At 47.7% G+C, this 16483-nt stretch overlaps 1 protein-coding gene across 1 annotated transcript in view; it reads left to right on the plus strand.

The window, feature by feature from the left end:
* Window positions 1–16483, plus strand: part of SCUBE1 (signal peptide, CUB domain and EGF like domain containing 1) — a 1434630-nt gene that overhangs the window by 1197465 nt on the left and 220682 nt on the right. The window contains exon 16 of the mRNA XM_029600135.1: window positions 15657–15860. Within this exon, the coding sequence (XP_029455995.1) occupies window positions 15657–15860 (204 nt within the window). The remainder of the gene's footprint in view (window positions 1–15656; window positions 15861–16483) is intronic.

Here is a 16483-nt window from a genome sequence, read left to right on the forward strand (position 1 = left end):
AAAAGGGAAACTTTGATAAAATGAGAAAAATAGAAAAAAACTGAAAGGTGCAGCTGCAAAAGTTAAAAGTGTTCAACAGGCATGGGCATTGTTTAAAAATACAATCCTAGAGGCGCAGTCCATATGTATTCCATACATTAAGAAAGGTGGAAGGAAGGCAAAACGATTACCGGCATGGTTAAAAGGTGAGGTGAAAGAAGCTATTTTAGCCAAAAAAAATCCTTCAAAAATTGGAAGAAGGATCCATCTGAAGAAAATAGGATAAAACATAAGCATTGTCAAGTTAAGTGTAAAACATTGATAAGATAGACGAAGAGAGAATTTGAATTTTTTAAATATATCCGAAGCAAGAAACCTGTGAGGGAGTCGGTTGGACCATTAGATGACAGAGGGGTTAAAGGGGCTCTTAGGGAAGATAAAGCCATTGCAGAAAGACTAAATGAATTCTTTGCTTCCATGTTTACTAATGAGGATGTTGGGGAGATACCAGTTCCGGAGATGGTTTTCAGGGGCGTCAAGTCAGACGAACTGAACAAAATCACTGTGAACCTGGAAGATGTAGTAGGCCAGATTGACAAACTAAAGAGTAGCAAGTCACCTGGACCGGATGGTATGCATCCTAGGCTACTGAAGGAACTAAAAAATGAAATTTCTGATCTATTAGTTAAAATTTGTAACCTATCAAAATCATCCATTGTACCTGAAGACAGGAGGGTGACCAATGTAACCCCAATTTTTAAAAAAGGTCCAGGGGCGATCCAGGTAACTATAGACCAGTGAGCCTGACTTCAGTGCCGGGAAAAATAGTGGAAACTATTCTCAAGATCAAAATCGTAGAGCATATAGAAAGACATGGTTTAATGGAACACAGTCAACATGGATTTACCCAAGGGAAGTCTTGCCTAACAAATCTGCTTCATTTTTTTGAAGGGTTTAATAAACATGTGGATAAAGGTGAACCGGTAGATGTGGTGTATTTGGATTTTCAGAAGGCGTTTGACAAAGTCCCTCATGAGAGGCTTCTAAGAAAACGTCATGGGATAGGAGGTGATGTCCTTTCATGGATTACAAACTGGTTAAAAGACAGGAAACAGAGAGTAGAATTAAATGGTCAATTTTCTCAGTGGAAAAGGGTAAACAGTGGAGTGCCTCAGGGATCTGTACTTGGACTGCTGCTTTTCAATATATATATAAATGATCTAGAAAGGAGTACAACGAATGAGGTTATCAAATTTGCGGATATAAAAAATTATTCAGAGTAGTTAAATCATAAGCAGATTGTGATACATTACAGGAGGACCTTGCAAGACTGGAAGATTGGGCATCCAAATGGCAGATGAAATTTAATGTAGACAATGTTCTGACTAGGAAGGTGGACCCTTGGTCCGATGATGAACGTAAGTCCTACCGTCGGAAGGCGAGGTCAATCTCGAGGGTCACTGGAAGTGACCAATGAAGATCTGGATGCAGGCGCCTCTTGCAGGTCGCGTAATCCAGATAGCTGGTGTCTTCAGCAGGTCGTGAGAACAGGAGCTGGCGCCTCCAGCAGGTCGTGAGAACAGAAGATACCACAGCCAGTCCAGGGAACCAGAGCCGGAATCCTTCGCAGCCTGTCCAGGGGTTGAGAGCCAGAAAGTCCCACAGCCAGTCCAGGAAACGAGAGCCAGAAAACTCCGCAGCCAGTCCAGGGGTCGAGAGCCAGAAGGTACCACAGCCAGTCCAGGGATCAAGAGCCAGAATATTCCACAACCAGTCCAGGGGTCGAGAGCCAGGCAGGAATGGCAGCCAATCCAGGAATTGGATTGGCTGCCGTTCCTGCCAACACACAGAGGAACAAATCAGGAACCACGAACAGCAACAACCACCAGAGCCACGAAGCCAAGGCAAGGTCTGAAGGCTCAGACCTTGCCTTAAATAGTTCCCAGAAGATGGAGGCTGCAGGAAGGAACCCCCCCTACTTCCTGTAGGGGTTCCTTTAAATCTTAGTTACTGCTGCCCGTGTGGCCCTGGGGAACTTCAGGGGGCGGGGCTTAGCCGCACGGAGAAGACGCCGCGGCCATGTTGGGAACAGCAGCACTGCCGCAGAGAAGGCCTGCCGACGCCAGCCTCAGCATCGGCGATTCGGCCCCGCTGCTACGGTGAGTGACCGGCCCCGGTCGCGGTCTGCCGTGGCCGGCGGTCATAACAGTACCCCCTCCTTTAGGCCTCCCCCTAGAAGGCTTGGGCTTCCTAGGGTGACTGATGTGGAAATTCTTGAGAAGAACTTTATCCAAGATGTTCGTAGCAGGCTCCCAAGAATTCTCCTCTGGGCTGAATCCCTCCCAAGCCAGAAGATACTCCCATTTACGACATTATCTGCAAACATCAAGAACCTCCCGAACTTGATAAATAGTATCTTCCTCTGCCCTCAGTGGAGAAGAAACAGGAACCTTCCGAGAAGGTCAATTGAGGAGTAAAAGCTTCAAGAGAGAAACATGAAAGGAATTGTGGATGCATAGAGCAGCAGGGAGGCGTAATCGATAAGTCGCTGGACCTAATTGTTTGATCACCGGGAAAGGCCCGATGTACCGAGGAGCCAAGCGCATCGAGAGAACCCATAATCAGATATATCTGGTGCTGAGCTAGACCTTATCTCCAGGATGAAAACCTGGTGCTGGTCTCCGATGTCGATCAGCGAATCTCTTTGCCGTCTGTGCCGCTTTCTGTAACATTCTTCGAGTATGTGTCCAAAGTTGTTTAAAGTGGGTGGCAGTGAGCCGGGCCAGGAGACAGGCAGAGGTAGCAGTACTGGTGGAGCAGGTTGGTAACTGAAAACAATTTGAAATGGAGAGGCCCCAGTCGAAGTACAGGAGTGAAAATTATGGGAAAATTCTGCCCAGGGCAGCAAAGCCACCCAATCATCCTGTCGGGCATTGACGTAGGAGCGCAAGAATTGTTTCAGAGCTCGATTAGTTCTCTCTGCCTGCTCATTGGCCTGAGGGTGAAAGGCAGTGGTGAAGTCTAGCGCAATGTGAAACTTGGTACAGAGGTTTCGCCAATATCGAGCCGTGAATTGTGACCCACGATCAGACGTGATGTGCTGGGGTATTCCGTGGAGACGAAAAACATGTGACATAAATAATTGTGCCAATCGGGGAGCGGAGGGAAGAGCGGGCAGTGATGTAAAGTGAGCCATCTTAGAAAATCGATCAACCACTCCCATATTACCGTATGTCCTTCAGAGGCTGGAAGATCGACAATAAAGTCAGTGGAGATGTGTGTCCATGGTCTTGTGGGCGTTGGAAGTGGTTGTAACTGACCCCAAGGCTTCCCTGTAGGGTTCTTGTGCTGCGCACAAACAGGGCAAGAGTCAACATATGCACGAATGTCCTTGTACATCCCAGGTCACCAGTAGTGTTGTTGAAGCAGATCCTGCGTTCGTCTACGTCCAGGGTGCCCGGCCAACTGAGAATCATGCCCCCATTTCAATACTTTATTGCGGAGTCTCTTGGGTACCACTCTCTTGCCGATTGGAACCGTGAAAGTCGCAGAAAGAATGATGCGGGCAGGGTCAATAATGTTCTGTAAAGGTTCTTCTGCGTCTTCAGTGATAAATGATCATGATAATGCATCAGCTTTGATATTCTTGCTTGCTGGTCGATACCTTATCTCGAAGTCAAAACGCATAAAAAATAACGCCCAACGGGCTTGACGCAGGTTCAGGCGGTGGGCTTGTTGTAAATATATCAGGTTTTTATGGTCCGTAAAAACTGTGATCCAATGTTGAGCCCCCTCTAACCACTGGCGCCACTCTTCAAATGCAAGTTTGATGGCTAACAATTCTTTATCGCTAATAGAATAGTTACGTTCCGCATGTGAAAATTTCTTTGAAAAGTAGGAGCAAGGATGGGATTTTCCTGCTGCATTGTTCTGGCTCAGAACTGCTCCATCCCCCTCTGTAGAAGTGTCCACTTCCACCGTGAACGGATGTCTAGGATCCGGGTGGCGGAGACAGGGTTGCTGTAGAAAAGCGTCCTTGAGAGCTTGGAATGCTTCTAATGCTTCTATTGGCCAGGTTTTAATATTAACTCCCTTTCGTGTAAGTGCGGATAGCGGTGCGGTCAGTTTGGAAAAATTCTTAATAAAGTGACAGTAATAGTTAGCAAAACCTAGAAAACGGAGTGCTCGTAGACCATTGGGTTGAGGCCATTCTTGTATACATTTCACTTTGGTCGGATCCATTTGGAAACCTTGTTTGGAGATAATATATCCTAAAAAAGGTAATGACTCAGCTTCAAAGATGCATTTCTCCAGTTTGGCATATAATTGATGTTCCCTTAAGTGCTGCAAAACTTGCGTAACATGTTGGCGATGCATCTGTAGATCCCTGGAAAAGATCAAAATATCATCGAGATAAACAATCACACAGATATATAATAAGTCTCTGAAAATCTCGTTAATAAAGTGTTGAAAGACAGCAGGAGCATTAGTTAATCCAAAGGGCATAACTAGATATTCATAGTGTCCATTTCTGGTGTTGAATGCCATCTTCCACTTGTCTCCCTCCCGAATCCGAACTAGGTTATAAGCCCCTCGCAGGTCGAATTTGGAGAATATTTGGGCTCCTTGCAGACGATCAAACAGCTCCGCAATAAAAGGTAGGGGATAACGATCCTTGATGGTGATAGCGTTGAGTCCATGAAAATCAATGCAAGGGTGTAAAGTCACATCTTTCTTTTCAACAAAGAAAAATCTGGCCCCCACAGGAGAGGTGGATTGACGGATAATAAACCCCTTCTGTAGATTGTCCCTGGATGTATTTCAGACATCGCCCGCGTTTCTCCGCGGCCAGATAGAGGATACACACTCCCTCGAGGTGGTGTGGATCCTGGAAACCAGTCTAATAGCGCAGTCAAATTCTCGATGCGGGGGTAATGTATCCGCGGCCTCCTTGGAGGAAAACGTCCTCGACTTGTTTGTATTGAGAGGGTAACTTCCGCAGAAGAGAGGTGCAGATGAAACCAGAATTGGAGTAGGTCTCCGTAAGCAAGTCCCATGGCATCCTGGTCCCCATTGAATAAGTCTTAAAGATGTCCAGTCAAATTGTGGATTGTGGCGTTGCAACATACCGAGAACTACGGGTGAATGGCTTTGCTGAGGACGTAGAGAAGGTGATTTGTTCTGTATGATCAGGTGCAATATGGCAGTTTAGTGGTTCCGTGTAATGCGTTATTTTTCCTGGTAGCGGTTCGCCGTTGGATAGAAGAGATGATCAAAGGTGTGGTACAGAGACGAGTTGGAATCTGAGAGTTGATCCACTAGTTCTTGTAAAATGAAACTCTCCACCCGCACCAGAATCTATTAAGGCCAATGGTTGTTTAAACTTCATCTCCTTTAATGTCAAGAGTGACTTGTACGGTGAGTGGGGTGAGATGGAGATACGAGACCTAGGGTGACTCCCCCCCGAGAACCCTAGGCTTTGGAGTTTCCCCGGCCGAATTGGGCAGGTGGCTAAACGATGGCCAGATCCTCCACAATAGAAAACAAAGGCCTGCCTTGCAGCGTCTCAGACGTTCTTCGGGAGTTAGAGGTCCTCGGCCTAATTGCATAGGTTCTGTTATGGGTCCCTCAGAAACGGAAGACTCTAATGAGGTAATGGAGGTGGGAGGCGGGACATAAGGAACAGCCGGGTGTCTCCGTGATCCTAGCGCCTCCCGGGCCCTTTCTTGTAGCCGTCGGTCAATTCTGGTTGCCAATTCTATTATAGAATTTAAGGAGGATGGAAGTTCACGAGCGGCTAGCTCATCTTTAATTCTGGCAGATAGTCCTTCCAGGTAAATTGTTCGCAGGACATGTTCCTCCCAATGGAGTTCCATGGCCAGAGTCCGAACCTCAATGTTATAATCCATAAGGGATCGCCCTCCTTGATGGAGATGAAGAAGGTCAGTACCGGCAGCTGCTTGCTTCCCAGGTTCCTCAAACGTTGTTCGAAATAATTCGAGAAATCGTGGTAGATCTTGCAATACTGGATCCGAGCGCTGCCAAAGCGGAGAGGCCCAGGCCAGAGCTTTACCTTCAAGTAAAGATAGAATAATAGGTGGTCTTGGTTATATCGTCCGGAAACAGGGTTCTTTGCAGACGGAAATGCATGCTGCACTGATCCAGAAATCCTAAGCACAGACAAGGATCCCCGGCATATCGAGGTGGAGCGGGTAGTGGAAGAACTGGTGGATTGTAGCCTTGTATAACAGGCGGAACTGGTACTGGCAGAGGAGTGGGAGCCGGAGGGCTGGAATGAGTTGCGACTACAGCGTCTAGCCGAGCATTGAGTCGTCCTATGGAGGCTGCCATGGATTCTAACATACTCTGTTGCTCCATGAGTTCCTGAGCCAAACCAGGAACTGCTCTTAGTGTGGAGGCCTCTGCCAGGTCCATGGCCTTGGCTTACTGTTCTGACTAGGAAGGTGGACCATTGGTCCGACGATGAACGTAAGTCCTACCGTCGGAAGGCGAGGCCAATCTCGAGGGTCAATGGAGGTGACCAATGAAGATCTGGATGCAGACGCCTCCTGCAGGTCGTGTAATCCAGATAGCTGGCTCCTCCAGCAGGTCGTGAGAGGCAGAAGCTGGCGCCTCCAGCAGGTCATGAGAACAGGAGCTGGCACCTCCAGCAGGTCGTGAGAACAGAAGATACCACAGCCAGACCAGGGAACCAGAGCCGGAATCCTTCGCAGCCTGTCCAGGGGTCGAGAGCCAGAAAGTCCCACAGCCAGTCCAGGAAACGAGAGCCAGAAAACTCCGCAGCCAGTCCAGGGGTCGAGAGCCTAAGGTACCACAGCCAGTCCAGGGATCAAGAACAAGAATATTCCACAACCAGTCCAGGGGTCGAGAGCCAGGCAGGAACGGCAGCCAATCCAGGATTCGCACAAGGAGGAACAAATCAGGAACCACGAATAGTAACAACCACCAGAGCCATGAAGCCAAGGCAAGGTCTGAAGGCTCAGACCTTGCCTTAAATAGTTCCCAGAAGATGGAGCCTGCAGGAAGGAACCCCCCCCCCCCCCACTTCCTATAGGGGTTCCTTTAAATCTTGGTTACTGCTGCCCGTGCGGCCCTAGGGAACTTCAGGGGGCGGGGCTTAGCCGCGCGGAGAAGACGCCGCGGCCATGTTGGGAACAGCAGCACTGCTGCGGAGAAGGCCTGCCGGCCTCAGTGTCGGCGATTCGGCCCCGCTGCTACGGTGAGTGACCAGCCCCGGTCGCGGTCTGCCATGGCCGGCGGTCATAACAGACAAGTGCAAGGTGTTCCGGCGGTCATAACAGACAAGTGCAAGGTGTTCCATATTAGGAGCTACCACCCAGGAAAAAGATCTAGGCATCATAGTGGATAATGCTTTAAAAACTTCGGCTCAATGTGCTGCAGCAGTCAAAAAAGCAAACAGAATGTTAGGAATTATTAGGAAAGGAATGGTTAATAAAACGGAAAATGTCATAATGCCTCTATATCGCTCCATGGTGAGACCACACCTGGAATACTGTGTACAATTCTGGTCGCCGCATCTCAAAAAAGATATAGTTGCGATGGAGAAAGTACAGAAAAGGGCAACCAAAATGATAAAGGGGATGGAACAGCTCCCCTATGAGGAAAGGCTGAAGAGGTTAATGCAGTTCAGCCTGGAGAAGAGACGGCTGAAGGGGGATATGATAGAGGTCTTTAAGATCATGAGAGGTCTTGAACAAGTAGATGTGAATCGGTTATTTACACTTTCGAATAATAGAAGGACTAGGGGGCATTCCATGAAGTTAGCAAGTAGCACATTTAAGACTAATCGGAGAAAATTCTTTTTCACTCAACGCACAATAAAGCTCTGGAATTTGTTGCCAGAGGATGTGGTTAGTGCAGTTAGTGTAGCTGGGTTCAAAAAAGGTTTGGATAAGGTCTTGGAGGAGAAGTCCATTAACGGCTATTAATCAAATTTACTTAGCGAGTAGCCACTGCTATTAATTGCATCAGTAACATGGGATCTTCTTAGTGTTTGGGTAATTGCCAGGTTCTTGTGGCCTGGTTTGGCCTCGGTTGGAAACAGGATGCTGGACTTAATAGACTCTTGGTCTGACCCAGCATGGCAATTTCTTATGTTCTTATGTTCTTATCCATATTTAGACAGTTTTTCTGGCTAACAGGGTCATTCTTTATTCTGTGATGTGCCGGTATAAGGCACATCACAGAATAAAGGCCCTACCGCATGCAATATCAGCCACATCGTGGCAATATTATTCTAATTAGGGGAAGGGGAGGAATAGGTGATAAGGCCCTACCGCATGCAATATCGGCCACATCGTGGCAATATTATTCTAATTAGGGGAAGGGGAGGAGTCTGGGTGGGGTTTGGGTGAAATTATCTCCCGGCAGCACTGCAGGCGATAATGTTTTTCACATTATTGCCGGCAGTACCGCGGGAAATAACTACACCTTTTCCCATGGCATTATGGAGACAATAGTGTGCGGCACGGCTGCTCTACGACAGGCAAAACTGTACCGCCGTGATACGGCCAACTGACCACTATTGCCCCACCACCCCTTTTTTTTTTTGTGCCTCATCATTCTTCTATAAATATAGCAGAAGGATGAATCTAGGGGTAAGTTTAGAACTTAAACCATGGGTTTTAAATTTCCTGGCATGTTCATTGTCCTTAACTTATCTTATTATTTATCCCAGGACAAGCAGGATGCTAGTCCTCACATATGGGTGACGTCACTGACGGAGCCCTATTGCGGGAAAACTTCTGTCAAAGTTTCTAGAAACTTTTGACTGGCACTGTGAGAGCACTGAGCATGCCCAGCATGCCATGATATTCTCTGCCACAGGGGTCTCACTCTAGTCTTCGTTTTTCTGTGCTGCTGTAAGCATCGCGGAGATAGGAGCCCTGTGAGTTTACTCACAATTCTGACTGAAAAGTCAATTATTTTTACATATTTTTCCCATTTGGGATCTCACTCTACCTTTTGTCACTGGACGGTGACAAATTGATAGCGTTTTTGCGTTATAAAAACGAGATTTTTTTCTCACAAAATTTTTCATCGATGGCTGTTGATACTGATATGGCTTCGGGTTTCAAAAAATGCCCGATTTGTAATCGGACCATGTCAGTCACAGACCCACATCTAGAATGTGTAGTCTGTTTGGGTGAGAAGCCTATTTCATCATGCCAACAATGTTAGGAGATGACCCCGAAGGGTAGGAAACTTCGGCAAGAAAAGATGGCACATCTTTTCCAACTTCAACTCCTTCCATCGCCTTCCACCTCAACCAAATCATCTCCAACAGGAGTTACAAAGAAACTCCTCCTCAAAAAATGTTGACTGGAAGGATCCAGAGATGCGGCATCGCCAACCCCGTCGACGTCATCGGCAAGGTCAGTCACCGATCTGTGGCCTAAACATAAACATCGTCATCGTCGAGCCTCGGCGTCACCGTTGCTTTCCCCCCCGGGAGAACCGAGCGCAAAGCGGCATAAAGATACGGATCTTACGCTACCGTCCGCACCTACTCCGGTACCGCCTTCACAGTCACCGCTATCGACTCCTCCATCGGTGCCGATCCTCCCACATAGTTCACAAGACTTATCTGAACTCATCAGAGAAGCGGTGATGGAAGCCTTGAAGAATCAGATTCCGGCGACTACGCCGATGCTGGCGATCACGCCGATGCCGGGGAACGAGCCGATGCCAGTGACGTCTCCTATACCACTCACGGCACCGATGCCGTTAGTACCGATATCAATGACACTTTCGATGCCGGTGACATCACAGATACCGGGATTGTTCCCGAATGGGGGAAAAACCCCGATGCCGGCGACGTCAATTCCGCCAATGTCATCGATGACGATTCCCACATCAATGTTTTCTTTTTTTACCAACATCGATGTCGATGGCTTCATCGATTCCACAGCCGATATCCATCTACACGACGGCCCCGTCGATACAACACAGCAAAAATACATCGGTATCTACCAAGAAGGCATCGACCACACTAAAATCTTCGATGCCGAAACATCCGCCAACAGTGCCATACCTTCCTGAGGCTTCAGGATTTACAGAAGCAGCACTACATAGTATCCTTACTAAACGATACCAGGAGTTATTAGCCTCCTTGCCATCTGATCCCAGAGAAGAGGATCCAGAAGACACTTCTCTCGAGGAACCTTTACCAGGACCTTCTGGTCTTCCTTCTCCTCCTAGGACTACAACATCTCATCAACAAACTCAGGAGTATGACACTTGGTCTGACACCGCCTTGGATACATCCTCAGAAGCCTTTATGTCTGACCCATCACCACCACATGTCAGAAAACAATCTCCTCCAGAGGATTTCACTTTTATGACATTTGTACAGGAGATGGCGGACTCCATCTCCTTTAAATTGCAAGCAGAGCAGGACACCAGACAGCAGACTTTGGAGGTACTCCAGTTTGTCGATCCTCCAAAGCAAATTGTTGCAATTCCTATTCATTATGTTCTTTTGCAACTGCAACACCATCTCTGGGAACATCCCTGCTCTGTCCCAGCAGTAAATAAGCGCATGGATAGTACTTACCTTGTATAATCCACGCCTGGATATCAGAAACCACAACTTCCCCACCACTCTGTAGTTGTGGAATTGGCACAAAAGCGCTCAAAAAGAACACAAACACATGACACAGTATCAGAGGAACCTATGGAAACAAATTCAAGAATTTGTCCCATCTCTTCCTACTGAATACCAAGAAGCTTCCCAAGCCATCATTCATAAGACTATGGAAGCCGAAAAGCGTGACATCCGGGCAGCCTATGACAGATTCGAGACTGCTTCAAGAGTGGTTGCATCTGGCATCAGTGCCAGAAGATGGGCATGGCTCAAGGCCTCAGAATTGAGACCTGAGGTGCAAGACAAGTTGGATCTTCCCTGTCAAGGGGACAACCTCTTCGGCTCTAAAGTCCAAGATGCTGTGTGTCTGTTAAAAGCGCATACAGAAACACTCAGACAGTTGTCTTCCCTTCCGCAGGATCCTCCTACGCACAGTCGGCGTAGGCCTCAAAGGAGGGATGTCACAAGACCTTTTTACAGGCAGCGGAGATATTACCCTCCTTCTTCTCGGCCTCGCCCCGCCAGGACACAACACAGACCACAGCCACGACAGCAGAGACAATCTAGGCCTCAGCCTGCTCCACAAACAAGTACTACCACTGGCTTTTGAAATTTTATCCAGAGAACTCAGCCTTCTCTCAAATCCCCACCCACACCTCCCAGTGGGAGGTCGGATATCTCAATTCTACAACAACTGGCTAACATTAACAAACGATCAATGGGTCCTCTCCATAGTATATCGAGGATACTAACTAAATTTCCTCTCACTTCCCAAAGATTTTCCGCGCACACAACTACATCTAAGCGAAAATCATATCCTTCAGTTACAAGTAGAATTATCCACCCTTCTGAAAACCAGGGCTGTAGAGCCAGTACCCCGGTCTCAGAGAGGCAGAGGATTCTATTCCCATTATTTCCTCATTCCAAAGAAAACCGGAGGAATACATCCCATCTTAGATCTCAGAAATCTCAACAAATTTCTGAAGAAAGAAAAGTTCAGAATGGTCTCTCTAGGAACCATGCTCCCACTTCTTCAAGCAGGAGATTGGCTTTGTTCTCTGGACCTACAAGATGCTTACGGTCACATCTCCAATTTTTCCTCCTCATCGCAAATATCTGCGCTTCATGGTGGGCCATCAACACTTCCAATACAGGGTACTGCCATTCGGACTTGCCTCTGCTTCCAGAGTATTCACTAACGGGCGGATTTTAAAAGCCCTGCTTGCGTAAATCCGCCCGGATTTACGTGATAAAAGAGATCACAAAAAAAGAAAAGAATTTCAAATATAAACATAATATCAGTGCACTCGAAAGGAACGCCATCAATAGCCTGAGTAGAGATGACACGATAGTCATTAAGCCAGCAGACAAAGGTGGTGCCGTGGTAGTTATGAATAGGTCTGACTATACAGCTGAGATCAACAGACAACTATCTGACACTAACTTTTATAAAAAAAAACTTGATGAAGACCCATACAAGAAGATAAAACAAGAGATACTCTATGTTAGGGATGTGAATTGCTTTAGGACGATTAAAATTATCGTCCGATAATTTTAATATCGTCTTAAACCGTTATGGAACACAATACAATAGATTCTAACGATTTATCGTTATAAATCGTTAGAATCGTGAGCCGGCACACTAAAACCCCCTAAAACCCACCCCCGACCCTTTAAAATTAAATCCCCCACCCTCCCGAACCCCCCCCAAATGACTTAAATAACCTGCGGGTCCAGCGGCGGTCCGGAACGGCAGCAGTCCGGAACGGGCTCCTGCTCCTGAATCTTGTTGTCTTCAGCCGGCGCCATTTTCCAAAATGGCGCCGAAAAATGGCGGCGGCCATAGACGAACACGATTGGACGGCAGGAGGTCCTTCCGGACCCCCGCTGGACTTTTGGCAAGTCTCGTGGGGGTCAGGAGGCCCCCCACAAGGCTGGCCAAAAGTTCCTGGAGGTCCAGCGGTGGGTCAGGGAGCGATTTCCCGCCGCAAATCGTTTTCGTACGGAAAATGGCGCCGGCAGGAGATCGACTGCAGGAGGTTGTTCAGCGAGGCGCCGGAACCCTCATGAACGACCTCCTGCAGTCGATCTCCTGCCGGCGCCATTTTCCGTACGAAAACGATTCGCGGCGGGAAATCGCTCCCTGACCCCCGCTGGACCTCCAGGAACTTTTGGCCAGCTTGTGGGGGGCCTCCTGACCCCCACGAGACTTGCCAAAAGTCCAGCGGGGATCCGGAAGGACCTCCTGCCGTCCAATCGTGTTCGTCTATGGCCGCCGCCATTTTTTCGGCGCCATTTTGGAAAATGGCGCCGGCTGAAGACAACAAGATTCAGGAGCAGGAGCCCGTTCCGGACCGCTGCCGTTCCGGACCGCCGCTGGACCCGCAGGTTATTTAAGTCATTTGGGGGGGTTCGGGAGGGTGGGGGATTTAATTTAAAGGGTCGGGGGTGGGTTTTAGGGGGTTTTAATGTGCCGGTTTGCGATTTTTCGATTTTTAGATTTTTCACGATTTTTTCACGATTTTTCACGATATTTTACCCCCCAAACGGCAAATCAATACGACTTCCCTCCCCCCTCCAGCCGAAATCGATCGTTAAGACGATCGAGGACCGATTCACATCCCTACTCTATGTTAAATATAGCTGAAAAACTGACTATCTTTTTGACAAAAAAAAGAACATATCTTTCTTTAGGGTTGAACATCCGATCATGCCAGTACTGTATACTCTACAAAACTACACAACTCCACAACGGATCCACCGGGCAGACGATCATTTCGGCTAACTGGTTCACTTTTGGAACCATTATCCACATTCGTAGACACCTTCCTGCGTCCACATGTTCCCAGTATGCCATCATACATAAGAGATTCAGCCCATATGATAAACATTCTCATGAACACAACATTGGGATGTGAATCGGGCTTCGGACGATTGAAAATATCGTCGATATTTTCAAAATCGTCAGAAATCAGGGGCTCTCCCAAAACGATAGGAAAACCCCACGATATTGATCGTGGGGCTTCCCTTATCGTTTTGGGGGAGGACGGGAAAAACGGCACACAAAAATAACCCCTAAACCCACCCTGACCCTTTAAAAGTAACCCCTTACCTTCCCTCACCTCCCGACCCCCCCCCCCCAAAACCTTTTTACAGGTACCTGGTGGTCCAGTGGGGGTCCCGGGAGCGATCTCCCGCGATCTCCCGCTCCGGGCCGTCCTCTGGCTACCGGGCCGTCCTTTGCCCTTACCTTGTGACAGGGTATCCGTGCCATTGGCCGGATCCTGTCACATGGTAGGAGCACTGGAAGGCCGGCGCCATCTTGTGCTCCTACCAATTGACAGGGGCTGACCAATGGCACCGGTAGCCCCTGTGACATAGTAAGGGCAAGGCTATCGGTGCCATTTTGATTCCTGGCACCCGACGGCACGAGTGCAGGAGATTGCTCCCGGACCCCCGCTGGACCCCCAGGGACATTTGGCCAGCTTGGGGGGGGCCTCATGACCCCCACAAGACTTGCCAAAAGTCCAGCGGGGGTCCGGGAGCAACCTCCTACACTCGGGCCGTATTGCCAGTATTCAAAATGGCGCCGGCGCTACCTTTGCCCTCACTATGTGACATACAAACTTACGCATTATCTTCAGTTGAGAAAGATGTTTATTCACAATTTTTAATATATATACACATTATATACATTTAGGGGTAGATTTTCAAAGGGGTACGCGCGTAGAATACGCGCGTACCCCCCGAAAACCTACCCCAAACCCCCCCCCCCCCTGCGTGCGATGAGCCTATTTTGCATAGGCTCGGCGGCGCGCGCAAAGCCCCGGGACACGCGTAAGTCCCAGGGCTTCGTAAAAGGGGCAGGGAGGGGGCGTGTCCGGGGGCATGTCCGGGGTCAGGGGGCGGTTTGGGGCAGGACTGGGGGCGTGGTGCCGGCCCGGGGGCGTAGTCGAGGCCTCCGGACCAGCCCCTGGGTCGGGTGATGGTGCACCAGCAGCCCGCTGGCGCGCACAGATTTACGCCTGCTAAAAGCAGGCGTAAATCTGCCAACAAAGGTAGGGGGGGTTTAGATAGGGCCGGGGGGGTGGGTTAGGTAGGGGAAGGGAGGGGAAGGTGTGGGGGGGTGGAAAGAAAGTTCCCTCCGAGGCCACTCCGATTTCGGAGCGGCCTTGTAGGGAGCTTGGCGCGTGCAAGTTGCACAAATATGCACCCCCTTGCGCGGGCCGACCCCGGATTTTATAAGATTCGCGCGGCTACGCGCGTATCTTATAAAATCCAGCGTACTTTTGTTCGCACCTGGTGCACGAAGAAAAGTACGCGCTCGCGCAATTTTATAAAATCCAGCCCTTATTGTTTCATTATACACCTATCAATGCATTGCTATCACAAATAATTGTGTTTAAATGTTGTTTACATTTTTTGATGTCTCTATTATTTTGGTTTGTCCATAACCACACATGTATATGTTTTTTTGTATGTGTATTTTAACATTATATTAAGAGATATGTATATATCTTTTGCCCTTGATAGCCCCTGAGGCAGCTCCTGCGGGAGCGAAACTCGGCCAGAGTCAGGCTTTTTCCAATAAAGGCTGTTTTTTTCACCGATCAGCTTGTTTTCCCTTGCTTGTCAGCACTTTGGATTGGCTTCTGATTTGTTTCCTGAGAAAAAGCATATGGCAATAACTGAATAATATTGGAAAAAGAAATTATAGCATTACTTAAAATATGTTGGTGTGAAGTACTGTGAAAAATGTCTTCATAGAACTTATATCACTATAGCACTCTTTACTCTTGCTTAGGTTTTTTAAATAAAGTATATTTTAAATTACCTAATTGTATAATATCTAATTTCAGTGGTTTTGCTTCTCCATTTTTCTTTTAAAGTGATATAGTTTTCTGCCATCATATTCCTATGTTTCATCCAAGGTAATATCACTTTCAGTGCAAAACCACGACTAGTATTTATTTAAAATTCTGTTTATTCTTTAAAGGTATGAATATTTCTATATGGAACATCTCTCTAAAAATTATCATTTCCTGCCTAGACATCTGTAATATGGACTGTGTGCGAAAAAGGATGGAACAGAAGCTACAAACTGCTATCAAAACATTGAGGAAATCTATTAATAAACAACAGTTTTACATTCAGTTTTCTGGGACAGAGTATGAAATTGCTCAGAAGCTTGCCAAAGCCTCTAATGGTTATGAAGCATGCAGTACAGGGCAAGTACTGAAGGAGGGAAAATGCGGTAAGTTACAGCAGAATTTCAATTTACCAAGAAAAACTAACTGATTTATGTAAAATTACAGGAGGATGAGGGCAAGGAACAGGTGTATTAAAGGACCCTGTACAGGTCCTTGGTGAGGCCTCACCTGGAGTACTGTGTTCAGTTCTGGAGACCGTATCTTCAAAAAGACAAAGACAAGATGGAAGCGGTACAGAGAAGGGCGACCAGGAAGGTGGAGGATCTTCATCGGATGACGTACGAGGAGAGATTGAAGAATCTAAATATGTACACCCTGGAGGAGAGGAGGAGCAGAGGTGATATGATACAGACTTTTCAGATACTTGAAAGGTTTTAATGATCCAAAGACACGAACAAACCTTTTCCGTAGGAAGAAAAATCAGCAGAACCAGGGGTCACGATTTGAAGCTCCAGGGAGAAGATTCAGAACCAATGTCAGGAAGTATTTCTTCACGGAGAGGGTGGTGGATGCCTGGAATGCCCTTCCAGAGGAAGTGGTGAAGACCAGAACTGTGAGGGACTTCAAAGGGGCGTGGGATAAACAATGTGGATCCATAAAGTCAAGAGACCGCCAATGTAGAGTGGGTGGCTCACCAGAACGATGGCTACTGCCCGGAGACAATACC

The sequence above is a fragment of the Rhinatrema bivittatum genome, chromosome 4 (genome assembly GCF_901001135.1).
Source record: "Rhinatrema bivittatum chromosome 4, aRhiBiv1.1, whole genome shotgun sequence".
NCBI lineage: Eukaryota > Metazoa > Chordata > Amphibia > Gymnophiona > Rhinatrematidae > Rhinatrema > Rhinatrema bivittatum.